The sequence below is a fragment of the Haplochromis burtoni genome, unplaced genomic scaffold (genome assembly GCF_018398535.1).
Source record: "Haplochromis burtoni strain Fernald_Lab_line unplaced genomic scaffold, NCSU_Asbu1 Contig_309, whole genome shotgun sequence".
NCBI lineage: Eukaryota > Metazoa > Chordata > Actinopteri > Cichliformes > Cichlidae > Haplochromis > Haplochromis burtoni.
Genome location: NW_024582670.1, coordinates 148,832 through 175,793, shown reverse-complemented (window position 1 = coordinate 175,793; position 26,962 = coordinate 148,832). Strand labels below are relative to the sequence as shown.

Below are 26,962 nucleotides of genomic sequence, written 5' to 3'. Positions count from 1 at the left end.
ACAGAATCATTGGGGAAGGCAGTCCAGAAGTGAAAAAGAATTGAGAGGTGTGAGAAATGGCTAAAACTATGTGGAAGCAGAATTTACAGGAGGCAGGGCAGAGTGGCAAGGCAGTTCTGTAGGATTCACAAGCTGGCCTACAGACACTCAAAGCAACAGGCACAAATGGTGCAAATCATGGAAAACATCATTAGATTGTTTAATCATTTTACAATCAGTCCAGTTTCACTATTAATTTTTAAATGCCATTGCACATATTTATTTAATCTAACATACAGTGGTGTGAAAAAATATTTGCCCCCATCCTGATTTCTTATTTTTTGTATGTTTGTCACACCTTAAATGTTTTAAATCATCAAATAAATGCAAATATTCGACAACGATAACACAGGTGAACACAAAGCGCAGTTTCTTTAATGAAGGTGTTCAGTATCTGGAGTTGACTCTGGACAGGTTGCCAGTCTGACGCAGCTGGAATCGCCATCTACCCAGAGGTAATTGGAGAGAGCATGATTTGAACCCAGGATCTCCTTGTGCTGTACCACTATGTTGGCTATAATCTACAAACCATGTTTTGCATTTTAGACTTTGATTGGAATGCTCACCAAGGCTAGTGCTTATTTACTCCAAATTTTGGAGTCTAAATGTGGGACCAGCTTAATTAATGTGGTTTGTTGAGCCTGTCCAAATTGAAGTTCACTGTTCTTAGATGACTGAAGTGGCACCTAGTGTGGACTTTTATGACTCATCTGCTTAAAGGTTTGATGTGTTATGCATTCACAGATGCTTTTCTACATACCTTGGTTGTAACAAGTCATTATTTCAGTAACTTTTGACTTCCCATCAGCTTGATCCAGTCTGTCCATTCTCCTCTGACCTCTTGCACCAACAAGGCATTTTCGCTCAGACTGCAGCCTGCTGGATATTTTCTCTTTTTCAGACCATTTTCTGTAAACCCTACAGATGACTGTGCGGGAAAATCCCAGTAGATCAACAATTTGTGAAATACTCAGCCCTCTGGCACCAACAACCATGCCATGTTCAAAGTCACTTAAATCCCCTTTCTTCCTCATTTTGATGCTCAGTTTGCACTTCAGCAGGTTGTCTCTAAATGCACGGAGTTGCTGCCATGTGATAGGCTGATTAGGTATTTGTGTTAACAAGCAGGTAAACAGACGTGGCTTGTGAGTGTATGTGATACACTTGATTTTGTATGTGACAACATGAGTGTAGAAAAAAAAATTCTACTGAATTTTATGTCTGTAAAGTCCTTTCATGATTCATACATTGTTATAATAAATGTATCAATGCAATTATCAGTTTTACTTAAGAAGTTAATTTGTTTAAATTGCTTACATGTTTAAATGATTACATTATAGTTGACTACTAAATATCATAAACGTAAAAGTATGAAAATATGAAAATGTACAAAATATTCACATGATATAAATCTGCTATAAGGTAGGTTAAATAAGTCTACAAAATAACTTCTTTTGATTTTAAATCATGATGAAATGTTTCTGACATTAAGATCTCCCCAAACTTCGATTTATTACATTCTGTTATCCATATGAAGGAATTTATATGAATTTTGTGTTTAGCAGCTTAAATTAAATGTTTATTAAGATGGCAAATATAGACTATTTCTTCTCAAGCTTGTACAGCTGTTGTTTCATTCTCTGGGTTATGGAGGACGATAGATAAAATTCATGAAATTTTCAGAGCAGACTAAACAGAAGGCAAATGACAAATCTCTGGATTACATTTGATCTAGAAAGAAAAAAATCGGACATTTCTTTTCTTTAAACAACCTTCCCTATTCCTATTGGATAACAGAACATCTCCCCCCTCCCCGGCGCTTCTGCGTGGACTCTTGGAGCACCCTGCAGACGCTTTAACTGATCCTGATTCACCTTCAGTTTGAGGTCTGTGGATCAAAAAGGAGCAGACCGCGTATCTCTCTTGGACAGCGTGTTGGAGATGCTAAATCAAACGGTTTGGGAAATCGCAGACTTCTAAACGGACCAACTTTCTGAGAGACTTGAATAATCAGTGCATCAGCAGGAAAAGTGTGGAGAGGGGAGAGGTGAGGATACAGAGGGGAGGGGGGCTGTACTTTAAAAGTTAATTAACATTAGCAAAAAAGTGTAGCTGTGCTACATTTTTTTTCTTTATAAGGGTCTGCTACCTAGCCAGCAAAATTTCACCTAAAAGCAGACAACAGGATCGTCCTGCGCTGACGCGGCTGGTCGGCAGGAAGCGGCTGGTGGCGGCGGGGGTCCTGGGGGTCGTTATGGTACTGGTTTTGGTCATTCTCATCCCTGTTCTAGTCAGCTCAGCGGGGACAGCTGCACACTACGAGATGCTCGGTACTTGTAGGATGGTGTGTGACCCATACGGCACCAAATCTCCAACCAGCACTGCCACAGCCGATACCGTGCGCGACAACAGCTTAATGCAGTCTTTACCCACTTTTATCCAAGGTCCGAAAGGAGAACCGGGCCGTCCGGGTAAGGTAGGGCCAAAGGGATTGCCAGGTGAACAGGGACCACCCGGTCCAGCCGGCCCACCTGGTGAAAGAGGTGAACCCGGCAGACCCGGTTTACCGGGACCTCCGGGACCGAGCGGTGCTGCCAGTGCTATAAGCGCGGCCACCTACAGCACCGTACCCAAGATTGCGTTTTACGCAGGGCTGAAAAAACAGCACGAGGGTTACGAAGTACTCAAGTTTGACGACGTGGTGACCAACCTGGGAAACCACTATGACCCGACCACCGGAAAGTTCACGTGTTCCATCCCTGGGATTTATTTCTTCGCTTACCACGTCCTGATGCGCGGAGGGGACGGCACAAGCATGTGGGCTGATCTGTGCAAAAACAATCAGGTAAAACAAACGGCACGTAGAAGCAAAGATTTAAAGCAAACTCTGCAGTTCCACGAGGTTTCCATTGTTAGGCGTGCGTGTCCACAGTATCTGACTTTAATTTAACACGTCACATTTTGTTAGGTACATTTGATACATCTCTGGACTATCTACAAGTTAGCAGCCATATATATCCTAATATAAAAACATTTAAAAGTTCTCGACAGCAACTGAACTAATGTAAAAGCCTATTGATAGACCTGCAGTATGCAAATAAGAGGTGAACAAGCGTGCTGTCAGTCAATCTAACAGAGAAACAGTGGAACTAAACGAAGTGGAGTCTGTGGTTTTTGGTGAAACCGCAAGGCAGTGATGCTTAGACTGAGCAATGCATTTCCACCAGAGGCAAAATACAGTGTTGGCCACCTAATAGGACAGAAGAGAAGATGACACTAAGTGATATTTATACTAAGTGCAATGGTTAGAGAAACAATAAAGAATTCGACAGGATCTTTGTACAGCTTCTCTTTGAAATGCTTTTTGACTGATTAAATGAGAACAAGAGTGTTTTTTATCATCCAGTAGCCACATATATTTAGGAGTACAAACAAACCCACACAACTTTACCAGTGTACTTTATAATGATATTTAGACAAGTCTAATCTTCAAACTGGCTAGTGAGTTCTATTCCAAACAATAGAGTGCCATGGTATTTGTGCATTTGATTAATTTTAGCTGTTTAGGTAGTAAGATATGTAACCGTAGTTTGTTTAAACCTCTACATGTTAGCAAAATAAATCACTAAAGAATATACATAACAATAGATTTTGCACTCACTGTCCAACATCTCAAGTAATATGGATTCCAAATCCACGGCCTGAATAAAGGAAATAAGAAAGAAAAATGAAATATACGACAAGAATTTACCCCAAAAGTACATCACATAAAGGTATTTTATGATACAACAACAATAATAATAAAAGTAAAAAACTAATAATGACAATAACAATAATAATAATTACAGACCGAGTGAACTACAGAAGCCATTTACTGCCTCTGTTTCATCTGGTATGTGTTTGTTCCATCACGGTGTCCTGCTCTCTGTGCGTCTCTGTAGTGATCAGGCTGTCAGCGATAGATCTAATCTGTGGGGCAAACCAGTGTTGCAGCACCGCTCCACCAAGCACATCTCTTCTGCCTGTCAGCCGACTACTGTAATACTGCTGCAAAGCACAAGGAATACAGCAAACATCTTTGGGATTAATGCAGTAGAACTGCACACCATGACAAATCAGATGCTGAAATACATATTTCAATTAGGGTTACTGGTATTGGGATTTTTGACCATATATTCAGAGTGTCATGGAGGAAAATAAGCAAGACCTGCTGAAGTGATTGTTACGATTATTCCTAAAATGTTGTCAAAAACAAATATACTCGTGAAAAAAATTAAATCAGCCTTATCAAGTAATTTCGTCTCTGGAAGACACTACAACTCTTTGAGACATATTTTAGATTGAAAAGGAAATTCTGAGGAGACTGTTCAAAAACTCAAACATGATTTATCTTCAAAATGTAAAGTGGCCTTACATCTTACATATAACTATGTGTGTTAAATGTGGACTGCATAGTGTGACTGTCAAGTAAAGGTGAAGCTCTCCGGTTCTTGATTTTCTCAGATTCTGCAAAGAAAGATGCATCCGTCTTTGCCTCTTCCTCCATATGCAGGCTCTATCAGGCTATGAAAAAAATTCTTAGATATCATTTGCTAAATACTGATGAAACCACTCCATATTTTAAGCCAATTTATTAAAAAAAAGATAGAGTTAAGATTTATCATATCCTAAGTTCTGTGGCATTCTGTGCACTAATCCTGGTCTGAGTTTCAAGTTTGTTTTTTTACATTTATGTTTTGAGACAATTTAAGTTCACTGCATATGTGTCATCCCACTAAGTCAGTTAATTTAGAAGAAAAGTAAGTAAGCACAGTTTATTTATATAGTACTTTTCACAGACATATGTCACAAAGTGCTTCACAAGAAAGGTAACAAAACACAACACACAATACAATACAGTCATAAATACATCATAAAAACCCTGGTCTAATTAAATGCTTTTTGAAATAAAATTTCTTTAGCTGCTTTTTGAAGGTCTCCACCGAGTCCACCGTAGAAATAGTCCACAGTCTGGGTGCAACAGTATGACAAGCAGAATTAAACTGTGAGTGCATTTCATTGTTGACTCTGTAAGATTAAATTATTATTTTTAAATTTTCTGTTGTTGCCTTTTCTCTCAATATGACTTTTATATGACCGAATAATAAAACAAGCTTTAAAAATGTAAATTGACACCTAACAGTAACCACAAATAAACAAGATGTTACAGTGATAGTCGTAAACCGATTATAAATATTTATGTACTTTTCTTTAATTCCATGCTGTTTTATAGTACATTAGGTATTCCATACAATAATAATCAGGCTCATCTTATCTTAAAGACCTCATACGTATCACCCCAAAAGAACCCGCTTTCAGACTGCTGGTTTAATTGTGGTTCATAAGGTATTTAAAAGTAGGATGGGAGGCATCCAGCTTCCAGCTCTCAGACACCTTCTTTATTTTAAAGATTAGGCTTAAAACTTTCCTTTTTGCTAAAGCATATAGTTAGGGCCTGAATCCCCCCTTAGTTACACTGCAATAAGTCTATCCTACTGGGGGCTTCTCGTGAGGTACTGAGTGTTTCCTCTTCACTGAACTTTATCACTCACTATGTTTTTGTACACCTCTCTGCATTTAATCATAAATTATTATTAATCTCTGGCTCTCTTCCACAGCATGTCTGTCCTGTCTCCCATCACCCCCAACTGGTTGTGGCAGATGGCCGCCCCTCCCTGAGCCTGGTTTTGCTGGAGGTTTCTTCCTGTTAAAAGGGAGTTTTTCTTCCCACTGTCACCAAAGTGCTTGCTCAAAGGGAGTCATATGATTGTTGGGTTCTTCTCTGTATGTATTATTGTAGGATCTTTACCTTATCCAATATAAAGCACCTTGAGGTGACTATTGTGTGATTTGGTACACAGATAAAATTGAACAGAATTATTCTATATTACAGATCTATCCATGTGTTTGGACTGTGTGAGAAAGGTGGAGTACCCAGAAAGAACATTTCGATCCCACAACCTTCGCAGTGCTAACCACTGTACTGCCTTCTGAGTTTAGATAGATATTTTAAATGTTCTAAACTTTTTACTTTATGTGAACGCTCAAAGGGATTTTTTTTAAGTAATATTCAGACACACACCTTCAAACAGTTCTGTACTCTATGCATTTAAGGGATTAATTATTATGCGACAGCAGTGAATCCAGTGGGAGCAATTTGGGGCCCTGTGACAAGCAGAATAAACTAGCCAGCTGTCCACCAGCTTAGAATACAGGACCGTTTTGCCATAAGGTGATAAGCAATAACCACTGTAGCATCTTGCTGCCCACACTACTTGTAACGCTGACGTTATGCAATATATATATACAAAACCTTTTATTCTTCTCAAATAACACAAACATACTTTACCTATTGTAATGCTGAACAGCCAACAAATACAGTAAACCTGTATGGTTAAGGTAATATCAAAGGGACTAAATCCACTCATTTTATATTCATAACTATAACAATAATGATTAAAGGAAACCACGCTGACTCATAGAAGACAGGATGTCAGCATTGAGTTCATATGCATGTGGAAATAATCTCATCTTCTAGTAGTTTTCTAGACTAACGCATACAAAATAAATAAATAAATAAATGAATAAAAATAAATACTTCTTGCTGGAACTGCACTACGCCATGCTGCGTTGAAGTTGCAATTTTTTGCTGTTTTCAAGTACATAAAAAATATGTTTCACTGAAGGGTTTTGTGATGCGCTTTCATACTATCTTAATACTATCTAAATCTGCTCTAACCACAGCCATCTCATACAGATTAACATTTTAATGGATTCCTCCTTTAGCCACACTCCCTCGGTTTTCAAAGTTATGCAAAACAATAAAAATTCGATGTACACTCTACAACGACTCCACTAGTGTGGCCTTTTGCCCTTCACCATCCCGGTCTTTTGAAACTGTGACATATTTATTCAAATGAGAGATGTGAAGTCAGTAAGTTAATGCTAACAGGAGATAGCTGTGTTATTAAGGTGCATTCATTAATCTCTATGCTATTAATTAAAAATCTAGTCAAAGTTAGTGAAGAACATTTTGCATCTTGTAGTATAACTGCAGGCTAAACAAGCAGAGGTTTGACTAGCTGGTGGACTCTACATTCATACTGTAATGAGTTGTCACTCACAAAGTTGCCTAAAGCATAATTTAATTGTAGTATTTTAATTTGATTGGAACCATAATTTACAAATTGTACTTTATTTTGTATTATTTTGTATTCAACAACAGATACTTCTTAATCAGGAATTTATCCACTTACCTCATTTTCTCTCAGATGCAATCAGAATTTTATTTTGAAATGAGAGGCGCGTTCCTCTGGGTATTCAAATGGACACAGCTTTTAATCACTCTCTGGTGGCTCCATGCATATGTTACATACTGCACACTCCAGTGGGACACGTTTGTTTGTCCAAAAATATGTCTAAAAGTAAGAGCTAAGAAGAAATAACAAACTGGCCTAATATTGGTGACCACAACATATAAAGAGGATGCAAACAAGTTGCAGAAAACACACCTCTGTCGTACTTCAGAAGTACTGTTTTAATATTAACTATTCACAAAACATTTGTGACTATTTGTTATGCTGAACCTCCACCACAGCTGAAAAAGCTTTAAGGAATGATTAAAGCAATATTGTTGGCATACTTGGACAAAATGTTCACTTTTGATCATTACTGTAGAATTTATCTCTAATGTGATTGCAATTCAAAGTAAGAGTCCAGTGAATTCAGCTGAAAAGCTGAGCTCCATGTTTTCAGCAAAAGGAACTTCTAATTGTGCATGTGGAGCCTCGAGAAATATTTAAATGTGACCTGCTCTATTCTGGATGGAAATAGCTGGACTATCTGCAAAATAGAATCAGCATGGACTAGACTAACTGTGTATATTAAAATTAGGGCTGTAAAGTTGCGGAATATTATTTTGGAACAATTAAAGTATATGCAGTGCATACAGACTTATATACATTTATTTACTGCTTTTTCTAGTATTACAATGTACACTGCACAGGTAACCCAGCATATTTGTAAAGCAGTAAGAGTGTTTAAGTGTCTAGCCACACATTTAAATATCACTTTATTTGGCAGCACTTTATAATAATGGCACACTATTAAGTAGGGATGGGTACCGGTATCCGGTGCCATGATGGCACCGGTTCTGACATAAACAGTAGTAACCAGACCGAAAACCACCGCACATTTCGGTGCTTTATTTCGGTGCTTTTTTTTCCTGAGCTGTGATACACTTCTAGCCAATCATTTTACGTTTCCGAGGATAGTAGGCGGGCCAGGTACGTACGTTCTTTTAGAGCAAACTCAGCAGCCTGCAACAAGTGCTTTAAGCTGATACTGTGATACTGTCAAAGGAGGTAACACCTCAAAATCCGATGAAACACCTGGCGACTCATAGCGTTTTTTTTAAAAGCCGAGAAATGCGCCGTATTTGATAGCTTGCTGCGAGACCTCACACCGAGCACATCTACTGCGGGTGTGGTGCCTGTTATCGGACCCGGAGTTAGCAACATCCCCCAAAAACCCGAAGAGGAGAGTCCTGGCCCCTAGCCCTGCCAGTGTAGCAGAAATGATGAGGATGATGATGCAGCAGCAGCCGTTCTTCTCTGTGTGAGTAGCTTAATGTTGTTCGTGTGTAATTTACGTTGAGTAGGCTAACCACGTTATTAAATTAATGCAGGTAAGGTGAACTAGCAAACACCGTCGTAGCTACATGCGGCTGTCTTCTTGTTTGATGGCAGATACTCCCTTCACCCTGGCCAAAAAGGCTAAAATGACCAAAGAAAAAGTGGAAAACAGTTAAACATGAGAGGTTTTGGACAAAGTTTGTGTTTTTTCCATTGTTTAAGCACTGCTTCCAGCCAAGAGTGATACCATATATGCTCTATAGCTGCAGAAAAGGCTAACATTGTTATCTTTTTACAAAAAAACAGCTGAACATGAGAGGTTTTTGGACAAAGTTGGTGTTCTCCATTCTTTAAGCACCGGTTTGAGCACCGTTTAAGCACCGGCACCGTTTCAAAAGCACCGATTTGGCACCGGTATCGGATAAAACCTAAACGATACCCATCCCTACTATTAAGTATTATTCAGGTATTAGCAAGTGCTTACTTCATTTATATAGCATTACTCCTCTGTAGTATGCCATTTATAAATACAGTTATATGAAATCTAACTATGATCATGTAGACGTGATGTAGTAGCAGTTATAGCAGTGGTTAAGAGTAACATATGTCTGTTTTTATAAATGACATACTAGGGAGAAGAAATGATATATATAATTGATTGAGTACTTGCTAATATCTTACTAATGCTTAATAGTGTGACAATATTATATAATGTTATGTTATATAAAGTGTTACCATTTATTCTACGCCCTTATGTACTTTACTTTTCACTCTATAGCCATACAATATAACAACATCCACCACACACCATGAACGTCTGTTCTGTCATATCCTTCTCTGTTTTGTGCCATTGCTCACATTTTGGACTAAGAAGACAGGATCTTATATTGCGCTTTTCTACACTGAGGACTCAAAGCGGTTTTATACAACTTGCCTTAGTTGCCCATTGACACAAGCACTTCTTTTTTCTATGCTCTTTCTATGTAAGTGCTTTCTGTGTAACATTCACACACATTCTGATGGATTCATTGGAGAGGAACTTGGGTTAGCATCTTACCCAAGGATATGTGGCATGCAGACTGGAGGGATCAAACCAGAGAGGAGCAAAGGAGGCTATCTATGTCCACTGTGTATGACCATTGTTGAAGTGAGGTCATGGTTTACAGCACCAGCTGTCAGTCACCAACAATTGAATCCCGAGATCCCTTCCCAGGAATCTCAACTCTCACTTACTAGTAGCCTCAGGTGACCTCAATAGCTCAAACAATGGTGGGGTGGGGTAATGTCTCACAGAATATTAACCTGTTGGCTCAGGTGATGGGAATGACATCTTTTTTTCACACATACCTCATGTGAGGACATGGTCAAGTTGTAGGTTACCAAGTAAATGGTTAACAACCCTCAGGAATACCTCGAATGGGACAGTCCAGACAAGTGGTTTACTACCTGGCGCTCTCCACCAGTTCTTCTATAACCAAAGAAGCTTCATGGAGAGGTGAGAGAGGTAGAAAGTGTTCAAAAAACCTAAAGAAAACCAGCTGCCTTCTTTTCAAGTTCTCAGGACTACCATGACCCAGATAACCAAGAACCACACAGACACAGAGAAAAGGAGTTTAACTAGAGTTACTCCTCTGTTTTTTGCTTCTCTATCAGTAAATCTTCTTGTACTGTCTTTGTGGATACCTATTTGAACAAGAGTAGTCAGTGACGATGAAGTTATGAATGGACAAAATTTATTTTGATTAAAAAATGCAGGCTAAAGGATCGAAATGAGCTTAGACACGAGCTGTGGCACAGGCAAATGTTCTATTATGCCATCTATTACCCACTGACTTAACTGCTTGTCCACAGGACAACACGCCGGACAGGAGACTGCCAGACTAAAACAGGAAAAACACACTAAAGGGCAGACTGAATAAATACAGGGAACAGAGGGAAGAAACAGAGAGGACTAGAGAGCTAGGGATAAAGAGAGCAAGAGAGTGAGGGACAGAGAGGGTGAGAGAGTGAGGGACAGAGAGGGTGAGAGAGTGAGGGACGGAGAGGGTGACAGGCATACATTCCATAACAGTATGTCTTTCAGAAAGTGCTATAATTACTAATCAATTACTTACTGAGAAGACTTTCTCTTACTCTTGGTGGTCTGCGGATGGCCTGGATCTCCTAGATCCAGATCCACATAGACTGCGGCTTCCTATCCTCATTTTCAAGTACATTTTGTGACAAAGTCACATACACATTTCAGAAACTCTTAAAAGAACAGTTTTCAAAAAGTTAACTAATCCAAGGAGCTTGGAAAGAAAAGCGACTTGACTTATTTAAGTTTCTTGAAAACGTTTCACCTCTCATTTCAGAAGCTTCAGTTCTAAGACCAAATCGGGGATTCCCAGATATTTAAGCCCTAGTGGGAGTTGTCCCTTAAGAGGGTTGTTGATCATGTGCCTCATCAGATAAGCCAAGGTGTGAAAAAGCTTCTCGGACAAGAGGTAGTCTTCGAGAAACTTAAATCTTAAATCTTTCGAAGCTCCTTAGATTACAATGACCTGGATGACTGAGAACCTACACAGTTACCGTATTGTTCATCGGATTATAAGGATTATAATAACCGGATTATAAGGTACATTGTCGATAAACCGATCTGTTTTCATACATAAGGCGCACCAGATTATAAGGTGTATTAAGCGAAACAAAACAGTCAGATAAGTCAAACTTTGCTCAACTCATTCTTTTTGCTTCCTCCACTTCTGTACCATTGATTCAGTAATGTTGAATAGAGCTACTTTATTCCCATGTTCCCATTAATGACTAACCTCGTATTGTGGATGGATTATCTCAGTTGCTCTCCTGACTTTGTTCCCTTTAAAGCATCCTGCCACGCGATTGCATTTGTCCCTAACCATCAGGAACCCTCACGTTAACTCTCATCGAGTGGAAAAAAGTTAGCGTTCATCCTCCAGCTTCACTGTGTTTATATTATGCTAACATAGCTGTGTCGCTAGCAGTCACGTAGCACATTATTATAAACCAGCTAACCCAACTTCAGTAACCCTACAAAAGTCACTGTTGTTTAGTTTTCTGTCTTCATTTATGTTGGAAGTGATAGCAGAGCTGTGCGTTTTAATTTTTTCAGAAATTTCTCAGTCAGAACATGCTATATGATGTTTAGGTGGAAACTAGCACGCTAACTTCCTGCTAACTTCTAACTCTATTAAATGTAATAAATTCTGTTTTCATGGATGCCTGGATGTTAAACGTAATTGTTACATCTGGTAAAGCAGCAACACTGTTCATTTTATTAAAGATGAAAGAATTTAGGCAGTTTTTAACTCTCTGTGATGCTGCAGTGTTCGTTTGACTTTGGGACCTGAAGCGGAGTTTGGACCCAGATTACTCCACAAGACTCCTGACTATGGTAGCCGTAATGCTCCAACAATCCATCAAGTGCTGCGGCTTCATAGCTTACTAAAGTAGTACTAAAACATTTTTTGACAGATTTTTGAGCGCTGTGTACCACATAAAATCGGTTCAAGGTCGGTAAGCACAACCAGAATTTATACATGATACGGATTTTAAGGGGCACTGTCGATTTTTGAGAAAATTAAAAGGATTTTAAGTCCAAAAAATACGGTTACTAATTAATTTATTAGGATCCTGTGTTTTGGACCCAGTGCTTTGTGTTTGTAATTCCTTCACCTTGTCTGTCTGGTCTCTCTGTTTTGTCTCCGTGTCTATCACGCTGTCAGGTTTGCATGTCCTAGTTGCAGTATTGGCATTAATTTATTTGTGTTGAGTCTAACTTCCCTTGTCTTGTTATTCTTGATTTGCTCCTGGCATGTTTTCCATTTGTTTCCCCTTTCCGTAATCACCCTCCTGTGTATATGTTGTCCCAGTCTCTCCTTGTCCTTCATAATGTTCAGTTACCTAGTGTTACTCTGCTTTCTGGTCTTTGTGCCCACTAGTTACCTAGAGAGTTTATAGTTTGCATTGTTTTTTTTGGTTTAATTTGGTACTTTGTTTTTCTTTCACAGTCTTCTGTTAAAATGTCTGACTAACATTGGAATCAAGGACACAGCACTTTGACACAATTAATATCAGTTAGCATATCATCAATAATCACCCTGTTTTATATGTTCTGTATGTTTTATATTTTTATTTTCCCCATCTTTTAATTAGAGATTGCACGATACCACTTTTTTATGTCCTTATATTTTACATAAGATTAAAACTTTGGGTATAAGATTCAGATAATTATTTATTAAAAGCTAGACATTTTAAATGAGAATAAGAAAGAAAAGTATGTCTTTGTGCCCCCTTTTCCCTGTTCATGCCCTATCGGCCCCCCTGGCTAAACTTTGCTAGATCCGCCCCTGCACAGTTACAGCCGTCAGCTGCGTAGAAAAAGATCTTGGTGTAGAAAGTAATATTAAATAAATTCTAACAACAGCTGATCAAGCTTAAACGTGCTGCTGTTGTTCAGCCGCTGGTGTCCTCTTTCTGGCTCGAAGTGGGGTAAAAACAAACAAGAGAGACAATCAGCTGATCATTGATCAGTTTCACGATTGAAGTAGCAGCAAGAAGAGGCACTGGCTCCATATATCGGTTGTTAAGCTTAACGTGGGAATGCTTTACAAACATTCAGAGATGAACTTACACACTTGCTTTACTTCTCTCTGGGATCACTTCCTCGGAGATGAAATGCTGGTTTGCTAGAGGCTACAAAAACTCAAGAGGAGCTTCTATCCCCAAGCCATCCGGGCCCTAAACACACACACCCGCCCTCTCACATCATCTATAATTGACTGAGACAGGACTCTCTTCCAGACACAATGTACATTCCAAATTCCTTTAATTTTAAATATGTTTATATTGTCTATTCTGTAAAATAGTCAGATGTCTATTCATATTAATGTACAGAATTCACCTGCTTGCTGCTACTACTGCACATTCACCCAATGTATATACTATATATATATATATACAATGTTCTTCCTCTACCCCCCCCATTTTTGCACATGTCGAGGAGCGTGTCAGGCTACATTTCACTGTGTGTTATACTTGTATAACTATGCATGTGACAAATAAAGAACCTTGAACCTTGAAATACACACAGCCGCTCTATCACGTGAGCACACTGCTCCGACGAGCCGAGTTACGCCGTGTCGCAAGTTTTGTGAGGTGCTTTTTTGATATTTAATGGATCGGATTACATTTTTTATTTCTCTCCGTAATTTCTATCCAGTAATTTAGGTCAGTATCGGACCGATACCGATATGTAATATCGGATCGGTCCATCTCTACTTTTAATATTGTTCGTGTTGCTTTTTGTTATAAGGTGACGCCTTATAACGGCATCACCTAAAGCTCCAACAAATAAAATGTATGCTACGTCTACTAATAATAATAATGAACTAAATTTAGCACAAAAGGTAAGGAAATTGGTGTTTGATGAAATATTTCTTTATTGTAACAATGCTTCTTGGCAACAAATCTAGGAAAGCCTTTGTTTTCTGTAACTAAAATGCATTTCTGGGTTGAGCATGAGTTGAGTTGAGCATGGGTGGGTTGTACCCATGGAAAACTTGCCAGTTCTTCTTTGCCAATGCCAAACAAACAGCTTGTTCCCCTATTGACTCTCATTGGGTATCATTTATTAGGCTGAATGACTAAAGTCTGAAGAAACACTGGCAGTTTACAATTTCTGAGCTGGGGGTTCAGTTTATGGCTGAAATCAGATTTTTTACTCCTTCTCTTCCTCTCAGAAGATTGGACAAGAAAAAAAAGTAAACCCAGCTCACACGAGACAAAAGACTAACAAAATAAAACAAATAACAAAAACAACACAAAGCATAAGAAGAACTCAGAACCGAGAGGCTGACACCATGCATGTATTACTTCTAGCCTGGATTATTGTAATTCATTAATATCAGACTGCTTAAAATGCTCCCTGAAAAGTCTTCAGTTGAAAAGTTGATCCAGAATCCTGCAGCAAGAGTAACAACTAGGACTAGAACAAGAGCCCATATTTCCCCATAACTCCTGAGTCCCTGTTGAGTTCAGAACTGAATTCAACTTCCTTCTCCTTACATACAAATCTTGAATAATAAAAACATGTCAAAGCCTAAAGATCTAACTGGACTCTGTTATCTTAACAGAGCATTTAGCTCCTAGACTGGGGACCTGTGGGTGGCATCAGTGTTATGCAGGGGCCTATGGGGTCCAGGCCCACCCAATAAATCTACGGATATATTTCAACCAGAAGTTTCACTAATTTATAAAACTTAGTGATGGTAAACTTAAACACCCATATTGATGATAAGTTATTATAGCGCAAGCTCAATTTCACGACTTATTTCATTGCTGCCAACCCTATTTAGAAAAAAATAGAATTGGAGGAGGAGCCTTCACCTGGTGGAACTAACAGTTTGGGTTTAAGATACAGGACCTCTCTTCTTTTAAGGTTTGACTTGAAACACTTGGGGCTGAGCATAGCCCTGAAAGCATTAACAGCACCTCTTCTAAAGTTATTCACGATATTTTTGAGCAAAATTAAAATAAAATATCAAACACTGTAAGTATTAGGCTGTCTCTTGCAGAATTCTACTGAAATAATACAATCAGTGCGATTTAAATTCTTCAGCATTGTTTGCCAACTTTACCAGAGCTTCTGCTTCTATGGTGTCATAATGGGACCTTTTAAATGTGGCCATCTCTGTCTTGTCTTTTGAATGTTTATCTTTTCTTCACCTTTCCTGCTCTTTTGGTATCAATCTGCTGCAATTTTAATCTTCACTGCTCTCTCATCCCCTTCTCTCTCCTTTCCTGGGTATAAAAACAATGCAGTAGTCATGTGCCAATTAATTATATGTGATACGATGATGAGATATTTAACGACATTTGCCTTCACAGCCACATCGCTGTTGTAGAAAAATAATTTGAGCATTGAAACCCAACTGATTTTCTGAGATTTATTGAAAGAAAGTTAAAACCTTTGCAATGGGATCAATACAGCATGAACAGTGTTCGTACCAGCATTGACAAAAAGGCAAAATTGTAACAGCTTCTGTCGTGTCGATGCAATCTTTGTCTATTCGCTATTCGACAGTGAGTGAAGTGCTCACTGTCATGTCGGCACCAGCTTGGTAACGAAGTGTGTCATGGCCTTGAGCAAAGCTTAGAGTCTTCATACAAAAGACAATTTGTACAAAATATACATTAGGTAAAATAAATTTTCCATGACAATCACCTCTGTTTTTGTAAATTTATATTTTCCTTTTCACTTTTCAGTATACTGTTTTGGAGTAATTATTCTTCTTCCACTGTTATTGTGACTACATTTTAATATTTAATATTTAGTGTGTGAATGGGTGGATGACTGAATGTAGTGTAAAGCGCTTTGGGGTCCTTAGGGACTAAGTAAAGTGCTATACAAATACAGGCCATTTACCATTTAATTTATTTCACACAAAGAATTCTATGTATTGTCTTTAAATGTCCACTGGAGTTCATTAATCCACAGTCAGTGTTGGGTTTAAGGCCTTCCAAAGTAATGTGTTACTACATTTTTCAGTTATACAGGGACTAAACCCAGTAATTACATTAAAGGTACAATTATATCATTACCTGCGTTTCAAAGGCTCTTTAGTTACAAGCACACATGGTGGATAGGAAGGGGAAAAAAGAACTCAAACTGACTCTTGTTTTTTTCTTTCTGCCTGGTTGGGCTACAATCAGCTAATGTCAGTTCACGTGCCAAGAAGAGGAAAATAGCAGAACAGTTTTTGATTGGATATTGTAGTTTTATTCCAAAGGTTGTATTGTGGAATGCAAAGTGTGTATAGGACAATAGGAACTGCATAATACTGCTAACACAACTCGAACTCTTTGGAAGCATGTGCACAGACAGCAAGCTCATGCAAAGGTAGTCAAGAACCCAAAATGATGTTAAAGCTGAGTGAATTAGACCCCATTGCAGCAGCCAGGCCATGAACTTGACTTGCAATGATGAGCAGTCAGGCTTGCAGCATTTTGGCCTCAGGGCACCAGTCATTTAAAAGCTAAAGCTTCTCTTTTGTTGCTGATTACTTCTTTAACAGACAGAAAATTAGATATATTGTTGTTGTGTATTTAAAGACAAAAATCAGGGTGTGTGTGTGGGTGAAAGAGAGAGAGAGATAGGGGGAAGTGTGTGTATAGGGGGAGGAGGGAGAGGGTGAGACATGGCTCGTGTTATTTTGAGGAAATTAAGAGAAAATACATTTCAGTAGCAAGATGTGCTTTTTTTAATTTTTCTTCTGAATTTTCCTGGTAATGAACTTTTTTTGTTCATGATCAGCTTCCGTTAGAAATAAATTCAAATCTTCAATGTAATCTGCATTACGTTTGTGGTGAATTTCACTTGATATCCGTTGAATATTCCTGGAAAATATTATAAACGATTATTTCAATTTATTTCAATTCTAATTGTACTGAACAAAGTGAATTAACCTCCTGAGACCCGAACTCTTCCAGGGCATGCATTTTTAGTTTCTCTGTGATATTTGGGCATAGAATGACTTTTTTTTTAACCTAATTTTGTTTTCTAAGAAAAATGAGAGCCACATATGAGGATATTCGTTTAAAATTTCAATAGAACAGTGGCAGTATAATGTCCTCATAAGTGGATATCAGCCCTTGTAGAGCAAAATTGAGTAATTTTATCCATCCATCCATCCATCCATCCATCTTCATCCGCTTATCCGAGGTCGGGTCGCGGGGGTAGCAGCCTAAGCAAAGAGGTCCAGACCTCCCTCTCCCCAGCCACCTCCTCCAGCTTGTCCGGGGGAATACCAAGGCGTTCCCAGGCCAGCCGAGAGATATAATCTCTCCAGCGTGTCCTGGGTCTGCCCCGGGGCCTCCTCCCGGTGGGACATGCCTGGAACACCTCACCCAGGAGGCGCCCAGGGGGCATCCTTGCCAGATGCCCGAACCACCTCAGCTGGCTCCTTTCGATGTGGAGCAGCAGCTGCTCTACTCTGAGCCCCTCCCGGATGGCCGAACTTCTCACCCTATCTCTAAGGGAGAGGCCAGCCACCCTTCGGAGGAAGCTCATTTCTGCCGCTTGTATCCGCGATCTCGTTCTTTCGGTCACTACCCACAGCTCGTGGCCATAGGTGAGGGTAGGGACGTAGATCGACCGGTAAATTGAGAGCTTCGCTTTTACACTCAGCTCCCTCTTCACCACGACGGACCGGTGCAGCGTCTGCATTACTGCAGCTGCAGCCCCAATCCGTCTGTCGATCTCCGGCTCCCTTCTCCCATCACTCGCGAACAAGACCCCGAGATACTTGAACTCCTCCACTTGGGGCAGGAACTCATCCCCGACCCGGAGTGGGCACTCCACCCTTTTCCGGCTGAGAACCATGGCCTCAGATTTGGAGGTGCTGATCCTCATTCCCGCTGCGTCACACTCGGCTGCGAACCGTTCCAGTGCGAGCTGGAGGCCCTCACCCGATGAAGCCAACAGAACCACATCATCCGCAAAAATCAGAGATGAGATTCTGAGGCCACCAAAGCGAAAGCCCTCCGCCACTTGGCTGCGCCTAGAAATCCTGTCCATAAAAATTATGAACAGAACCGGAGACAAAGGGCAGCCCTGGCGGAGCCCATCACCCACCGGGAACGAGTCCGACTTATTGCCGGCAATGCGAACCAAGCTCTTGCAACGGTTGTATAGGGATCGAATGGCCCGTAGCAATGGGCCAGACACCCCATACTCCCGCAACACCTCCCACAGGACACCCCGAGGGACACGGTCGAATGCCTTTCCATCACACAAGGGGCACTCCCATGCACCAAGTACCTGGAGAATAAAGGTCAGTGTCGCGACCAGAGAAAGCATGCCTCGTATCGGCGACACGACAACTTGCCCTGCATAGATTCCAGGAGGCTAGATATCCCTGTGGACACATCGGTCCCTCTTAAATGGGAACCCTCTCCGTCCACAGTACTGCTGATCTACGAACATAGAGGCGTTCACCGGACGCCTGTCAAGCCTCAGGACTCGGGCGGCTCATCCCGGCTCGCCCCGATGTTAATCCTCTATCCCCGGAATGGCGGGCATCCCTCATCCAGACTCTGTTCTCCGGAGACGTCAGTGATTAAGGTCCTCAATATCCTTCCACCCGAATTTATCGACGAAAGGTCGCAGACTTACCCGGAGCACCGCTCCCCTGAGACGCGACGGTTGCCGAATCTTGCTCCGAATCTTTTCCAGTCTCGTCCTCCCACCCGGTTTGCCAGCCACTCGCCGATTCGTTGGGCGTACGGCTGCCTCGAGTCCCACAGGCTACAAGCCCGAAGGCCTCCTTTGCTGTGCTACTGTGCCCATTTGGGATACCCGAGACCAACCATTGGGGCATGCGCGCTTCGGCTGAGCTGAAAGTCATTCGGTCAATTCCCCAGTCGGAACGGCTCTCCAGGGCGGAAGCTCGACTGGCCCTGTACTCCCACTCATACCGTATGACCATCTTCGCGCCCGCATGACCACCACCCCAGTGGTCGTACGCCAGCCTCCTACCAGGTCCGACTTGTGCATCGTACGTTACAATGATCTGCCTACGCAAGCACCTGGTCCGTGCTTATGCATTAGTTCGAACGGTGTCCAAACTGTATAGCACAGAAGTCCAATAAAAACACGCGGGTTCAGATCAGGGAGGCCGTTCCTCCCAATCACGCCCCTCCAGGTCTCGCTGTCGTTACCCACGTGAGCATTGAAGTCTCCCAGCAGGACAACAGAGTCTCCAGGTGGAGCACCTTCCAGCACCCCCCCAGGGACTCTAAGAAGGCTGGGTACTCCGAACTGCCACTCGGCGCATAAGCGCAGATGACAGTCAGGACCCGTTCCCCGACCCTAAGGCGCAGGGAACAAACCCTCTCGTCCACCGGGAAAAACCCCAACGTACCGGCAGCAAGCCGAGGGGATATAGAATACCCACCCCAGCCCGCCGCCTCTCACCAGGGGCAACTCCAGACTGAGACAGAGTCCAGCCCCTCTCCAGGAGACTGGTTCCAGAGCCCAGACAATGCGTAGAGGTGAGCCCAACTATATCTAGCCGGTACCTCTCAACCTCACGCACCAACTCAGGCTCCTTCCCCACCAGAGAGGTGACATTCCATGTCCCTATTGCCAGTCTTGGCAGCCGGGGGTCGGTCCGCCAGGGCCTCCGCTCCTGGCCGCCACCCGGCTCACAATGCACCCGACCCCTATGGCGCCTCCTGCGGGTGGTGGGCCTGCGGGAGGATGGGCCCATGTCTCCTCTTCGGGCTGTGCCCGGCCGGGCCCCATGGACTAAGGCCCGGCCACCAGACGCTCGCCCTCGGGCACCCTCCCCGGGTCTGGCTCCAGGGCGGGGCCCCGGTAACCCTATCCCGGGCAGGGTAAACTGTTCCCTCGATATTCTCTTCATGGGGGTCTTCTGAATCGCTCTTTGTCTGGTCCCTCACCCAGGACCAGTTTGTCATGGGAGACCCTACCAGGGGGCAAAAGCCCCCAGACAACATAGCCCCTGGGATCCCTGGGACACACAAACCCCTCCACCACGATAAGGTAGCGATTCAAGGAGGAGTAATAATTTGGTCTAAATAACCCAAAATGTGATGTCCACATATGTGGACGCCAGGTCCAGGAGGTTAAATAAGACTAGACTAAAAAAAATCATCCTTGATAGTTGACATGAAATTCTCACATTCCTATACACCGTGTGCTGAGTTTCATCTCAAGCTTCTGCACTTTTCGTTGAGGTAAAACGGACAATTCCGCTCAAACTGAACAAAGTTAATGAAGTATAATAACACCCATATCAAAAATAAAAAATTTATTACAAATCATCCTTGATAGTTAACATGAGATTCTGCCCAGATTCCTCTTCTGACTCTGCTCTACATGTGTGCAGTTTAATCTCAAACCACTGCAAAATCTCCCAGAAAATGCAGACACCAGATTTCAGAAATTCATAAAAGATCATCCCTGATGATTCCTCATTTTATCCAAAATGCCATCCAAAAACTTCTCGGTCAGCAGTGGTTTTCCCCTTGGAACCTGTCCTGACCTTAATGTAGACCATACCTTCATACAATTCAGATGTTGTTCTGGGTTCTTTTGTGATCTGAATTAGTTGTTGATATGTTCTTGGAGTAATCTTGGTAGGCTGCCACTCCCGAGAAAGTTAACTACTGTTCCCGGTTTTCTCCATTGTGTATAAGCTATAACATGCCATCAGTCAGATTTGGATTTCTGTTTTGATTTTAAAACCATCAGTTGAAAACAAGATCTAAAAAGTGCAGGCCTTACAGTTAGGGTTACTAACTGTAAGGCCTGCACTTTTTTCAGTTAGGGTTAGTGGTCGTGATTATACCACAAAATTGGGGGAAAAAATTCATAGGAGAGGTTCTACTGATCTTTTTGATGAGCAGAGCCTGTTTCAGTTTAAGTGTTGTTTTCAATAAATTGCATGTTCAAAAAATGTTTTGTCTCACTCCCATTTCTTCCTCTTCCATGTCGAAGCTCTACTTGGAAGCTTGTTAAGATCCAACCATGCAAAATATGGGGGTTTTTTTGGCCATTTTTTAAGTGGTCTTAAACTTTTGATCATAATTGTATTTACTGGTCTAACTGCTAAGTGTTAGAGCAAAGTGGATATCTAATGAGGTGTTGTGGGTCCAGGTAAGATCGGCAGGGATAACCGTGCCCAGAAACCTGGAGGTGTAGACAGATTCCATATATAATAAGAGGGGAGTGGGAGTGTCTCCTGAAGTCCATTATGAGTTCTTTTCTTTTATGGATGCTCAGCGTCAGGATATTTTCTGAGCACCAGTGGGACAAGTTCTCTACCTCCGCCCTGTACTGAGGCGGCTGTTGTTGTGATTTGGCACTATATAAATAAAATTGAATTGAACTGAATTGAATTGAATAGATGAGCCCAGCCATACTATATGTACTATATTACACTATTTTATAATGACATGATTTCTTGGAATAGCTAGGGCTTATCCTCAAATTATCCACAGGTACCACAACACATGGGGTTGACTGTTCTATTGTTTTAAAGCCAGTAGCTCCCCTCTAATTCTTTTGAGCTTTTATGCTCACTTAATATGTATGCTTCTCTATTTTTTCTTTTTCTTATTACTCATGTTGTTGACATACATCTTTTTACACAATCACATTACAGGGAACCTGCATCCATTTTGGGGACAAACTAAAATTCCTCTTAATGCAAATAATTACATTTACACATTACATTTTGAAACGAGACTTGATTAAAATCAGGGGTAGACAAATAGTAGTAAGTCTCTATGAAATATAATGTAAGTCCTTTTATTGTCCTCATGATGAAACACAACTCTGTCTGTTTGTGTGTGTATCTGCATTTCACGTATTTCTGTAGGTACGTGCCAGTGCCATAGCCCAGGATGCAGACCAGAACTACGACTATGCCAGTAACAGTGCTGTTCTGCATCTAGAGCCAGGAGATGAGGTCTACATTAAACTAGATGGAGGAAAAGCTCACGGAGGCAACAACAACAAGTACAGCACATTCTCTGGATTCATTATCTACGCTGATTAAACTATAATTACTACATTTTGGCTTTCAATTATTGGCCTTCTGGCTCAGCGCTTCCACAAATCATCTTCTTCAAATGTAATTTTTTTAAAACTTTTGTGGAGAAACCAAGAGAAAGCTGCATAATGTATTTCCTATGTTTTGCTATTCTCATGATACTTGTTGAAAGTATCTCTCGACAGGAAAATTAATTGTTTAACTTTTTTTGTAAACATTTCCTGTCTGTATACTATCATGTCATAATTAACACTGACATGCTTGTTCCAATAGTAGAACTTGTGGGGTAATGGTGGTTAGCTCGGGGGTGGAGGGCGTTTCAGGGGTTGGAGGTTTGAAGACAATTCTGTCATGAATCTGACATCATCACAGGCAGCATGTCAACAAATCCAGCAAACATTTAAATCAACAAAGTAAATGTGGAAAAGAGGAAATCAAATATAAACATGACATTAAGAAAGTTGTTTGTGAAAACAACAACTAAGGCCAGTTAAGTCTGCTGATGCTAAATTTTTTGATTTGATTGTTAGTGTTTTTGGTTTTACAAGTTGGAACCATTTAATTGTTTATATCTAAAAAAATAAAAGCAGTTTAATGGAAAAATGAAATGGTATATACAGCACAATCAGAACAAATATGAATGCAAATGTTTTTGCTCCATATACAGAAGAATAGTAGTTTGTGTTTCACTCCTAGTCACCTTAAAACTCATGTTTGTCATGTTATTTCCCATTTTTGGACCCAATATAATGCAACACTCAGTTAAATATATACTATCTGATATACCTGGCGATGGGAATGTTGATGTATAAATGTAGGATTGCATTTACTGGAAGACGTTTGACTCAAAACTTCATGTCATGTCCCAGTCTCTCCAGTCTAATGAGGAGGTCAGTTTGATGTCTCTGCATCTAGCATAGATCAGTTCTGTCCTTACAGTCTATACACAAGCTAAAAGCCAGTGGAAATTATTTTTTTGTTTTTTGTAATTTTAACAGCAGTTTGTATGGCTGCTATTGCTTGTCTGGTGTAGGTGCAGTGACTATGCACAAACTCTGAAAGGTTTTGCAATTTCTGAACAGTTTTAACAGTTTACAACTGATTAGTCTACAAATGAAGATGACCGAGACAGCGCAGACAAATGTTCACAATTTTATGTTTATGCATTTTGTCTTTTTCAAAGAGATGCTGGTACTGATTAGTCAAATAACAGATGGTAAAATGTCATACATGATCTCGATACACCATATTTCACAGTATAAGTCACTTTAAAAAGCATGTAGACTACAACATATTTTAATGGGTTGTTGGCTGACATATAGACTTGTGTTTGTACCAGCAGAAATAATTGCTTGACAACCGTAATCTTATCAAAGAATTGTATTAAAAACTGGCGATATTAGAGGTTCTTTACATTGAATAAAGTTTAAATTAAAGGTGTAATCATGAATATGTATAAAATCATTTTGTAAATTGCTTTAATATCCTTTCACACTACATTACTGGCATGATAGCCTTAATGAAATTATGGAATAGACCTTCTCACCAAGGTCTTCTCACCAAGACCTTCTCACCTAATTCACACAGAAAGTTCTCTGCATATGCTTAAGGGGACCTAGAATAATTGTTATTCTGTGTATCAATTTCTTTTTCTTTTTTCTTTTTTGGTTTGGCTTTTTTTTGCACCAAGGTTTTTTTTTTAAAACACAGTGAAAGTAAATTTAAAAATAAAATCACAAACTGCAGGTTTGCAGGTAAATGTATGCTGGCATACTTGACCCATCAATGTTCAGCCTGCAAGCAGGGAGTTTTCGGGTGGTTGCGAATCTCCCTGGAACTTCCTCTTTTGGCTTTAGAGGAAACGTAGGGTGCCCTGGTAACCATGTTTGCTAAGTCTTAGGCAGTCAGTTCTCATTCCCAAGGGCGTCAGGCAGCTGTGATACAACTGCACCTGTGAAGGACCCTGTTGCATTACATTTCAATAAAGAGAGAATTTGGAAGAAAAGATTAAACATGAAAAACTGTGACTGGTCAATCAAGAGTCTAATTTTTTTTTTATGAACTGCCCTGAGATGAGGTGGAACTGGAAAGGAAGAAGATGCATGGTACATTATCTAAACGGCAGCATAAACAGATCAAAATGAAATTCAGAAACAGTAAATAAGGAGTTGCTAAAGACAAACAAACGTGTAATTTGAAGATGTCGGCAATCTAACAAAACAGTATCTGACACCCTGGAATAGAAATGCATCGGTGCTTGTCGTATCATAGCCTCACTAAAGCTGCATCTTTCTCAATCAAATTAAGAGTTTCTGGTCTACCAACTAATATCATAGCCATAAGTGCTGAACACAACTTATCATGGCCTATTTTCTAACAAAACCTTTGTATTTATATAGCATGTAAACAAGTGTCATACATACCTACAAATATTAATATGGTGTTATCAGCATCAGTGGTATCCAAGTATTTAAAAACTGTCATTTCCTGTGCCTTTGTCCAAGATCACTTTTCTTTCTAGTGCAGTTTTTACAGTCCCTGAAGTTAGTACAAATGTGAGTGCATACTGCTCATATGGTATATTTGAACTGCAATGTGAACTGGAACTACTATGCAGACATAACAAAATGACAACAATATGGTGTCATGCAAGGACTGTCTGAAAATGTTGCTCATACTGGAATCTTCTGTAAATGCTGTATTGATATAATATGTTCTTTGTTTTCTGGAAGAGTGTAGATGAAATGAGATGCTTAGTTAATCCTCTTATTAATTCAATAATTACTTGTTGTAAAGTCATAGCCTGACCATTGTATTGGTGTGAAAGGCATATGTGTGGTAGATAAAGTGTGTGCAATATTATGAAAACTTTGCACACTCCTCCTGTCTTACAACAGTCCCCTGTGTAGTATTACTTCAAAAATATCTCAATAAAATGGATAAAAATAACACTGTGTCTGTGTGTGAATTTCAAAGTATTTGAGATATCACTATTATATGTTTGCAACATAACTGTCTTTATAGGTCAAATCCTATTCTTCATCAAAAGCCAAGGCCATGCATTTAGTGAGAGTCCCCAGGCTCTGCCACCTATGCTACCCCATGCTGACTTTACCCAGCTTAACAAGGTCCACATCAGCTGTTGAGAGAACACATCTTGAGAACATACTGAATGAAAGTGGGCTACTGGAACAAGGTACACATGGACAAGGACTGACAATATGAAATGGATGGAGCGTTACTTGAACTTCCATTTTCCAAACATAATGGAGTGGCTCTACCTGCAGCAAAAAAACCTTCTTAAATAGCAACTGGCAGCCCTTTATACCCATCTGCTGATAAGCCACATCCTCCTCATAATCTGCCATGGGTGTTCCCACACTCTACCAACAAGACCATTCACCATTTTATATATTACATTTTATAGTACTATCTATAACACTTTTTTTTTTTACATACAAAACAATTAACCCTACAAATCCCAAATAACACCTAGGAAAACCCCAAGCATTTCCCTCACTCAACTACAAGAACCTTCAAACAGTATTCAGACCTGCAGGGACACATTAGCTTGAACACTCTGAGAGGACAGGAAGGAACGAGAAGGAGAAAAGAGGTGAGTGGTTGCTACACTATAAATCATCATCCACAATTCACAATTGCACAAATACAGTCACACTTATGTAAACCACAACAATCAATCACATTTGCAGCTCCTACAGCATCTGTTCCACCATACACCCGAGTACCTGCTCAAGCACCCGGAAGAGAGAATTACAAATCATTACAATTTTCACTAAATGATTGATAAATATTTGAGTTCAAGGAGGTTGGTTGTCCAATATGATGTTTGTTGGTTAATTTGGATGTCATGGTTGAATAGAAATTACAACAAGATTGAGGCTCTAGAAATGGCCAATCACAGGCTCACAAATCTGGTCACTTGGCTGTAGTGATATATGAGAAAAGTGCAAGATAATAAATGCACTGCTCTTCAAAGGTCCACCCAGGGTGTACTCTCTGCTAAAAGGGAACAATGATATAACAGCAGCCCCATCCAGATCTAAAACTGGGCAATACTAGAAAAAACCTCTGTGAAAAAAAATGCCAGGTGGCTGACTTAAGAGCAGACCACAACTTCCCAGAAGAAGAACCAGTCACACGCGTAGGCAGACATACAGTGAGTCTCTAGAATGAAGAGATGGAGAGCACCAGGACCTGATATGATCCATGCCTACTGTCTGAAGAAGCTTATGGATGCCTGGCAGCACAAATAAGGGTGGTGTTAACAGCAGGTGCTGATCCAGACTGGCTATCACAGGGCAAAACAATTCTGATTATCAAAGATCCCAGTGAGGGTACAACACCATCAAACTACTGGCTGAGTCTCCAAAGCATGGAAACTCCTCTCAGACATTGTAGCAACCAAGCCAACACCCTGTCATTAAATGAGAATTTGCTAAAAATGTGAGTTGATTTTATTTGACACCAAAAAACATGAAAGAATATTTGCAATCTAATAGGGTTCAAAGTATTTATAACGAGGTTTAAATGGATTTTTCTTGAACATATATCAGAAATAAATTTGTCATTTGAAAATAAAAAAACATAAAATAATGAGGGTTGGACCTGTGACAATAAGAGGCCCCTCCT

At 40.4% G+C, this 26,962-nt stretch overlaps 1 protein-coding gene across 1 annotated transcript; it reads left to right on the top strand.

The window, feature by feature from the left end:
- Nucleotides 1–1,878: 1,878 nt before the first annotated feature.
- Nucleotides 1,879–25,258, top strand: c1ql3a (complement component 1, q subcomponent-like 3a). The gene is made up of 2 exons (XM_005941279.3): nt 1,879–2,884; nt 22,136–25,258. The coding sequence occupies exons 1-2, from the start codon at nt 2,294–2,296 to the stop codon at nt 22,313–22,315; spliced, it is 771 nt and encodes a 256-aa protein (XP_005941341.1). The 5' UTR covers nt 1,879–2,293; the 3' UTR covers nt 22,316–25,258.
- Nucleotides 25,259–26,962: the final 1,704 nt, after the last annotated feature.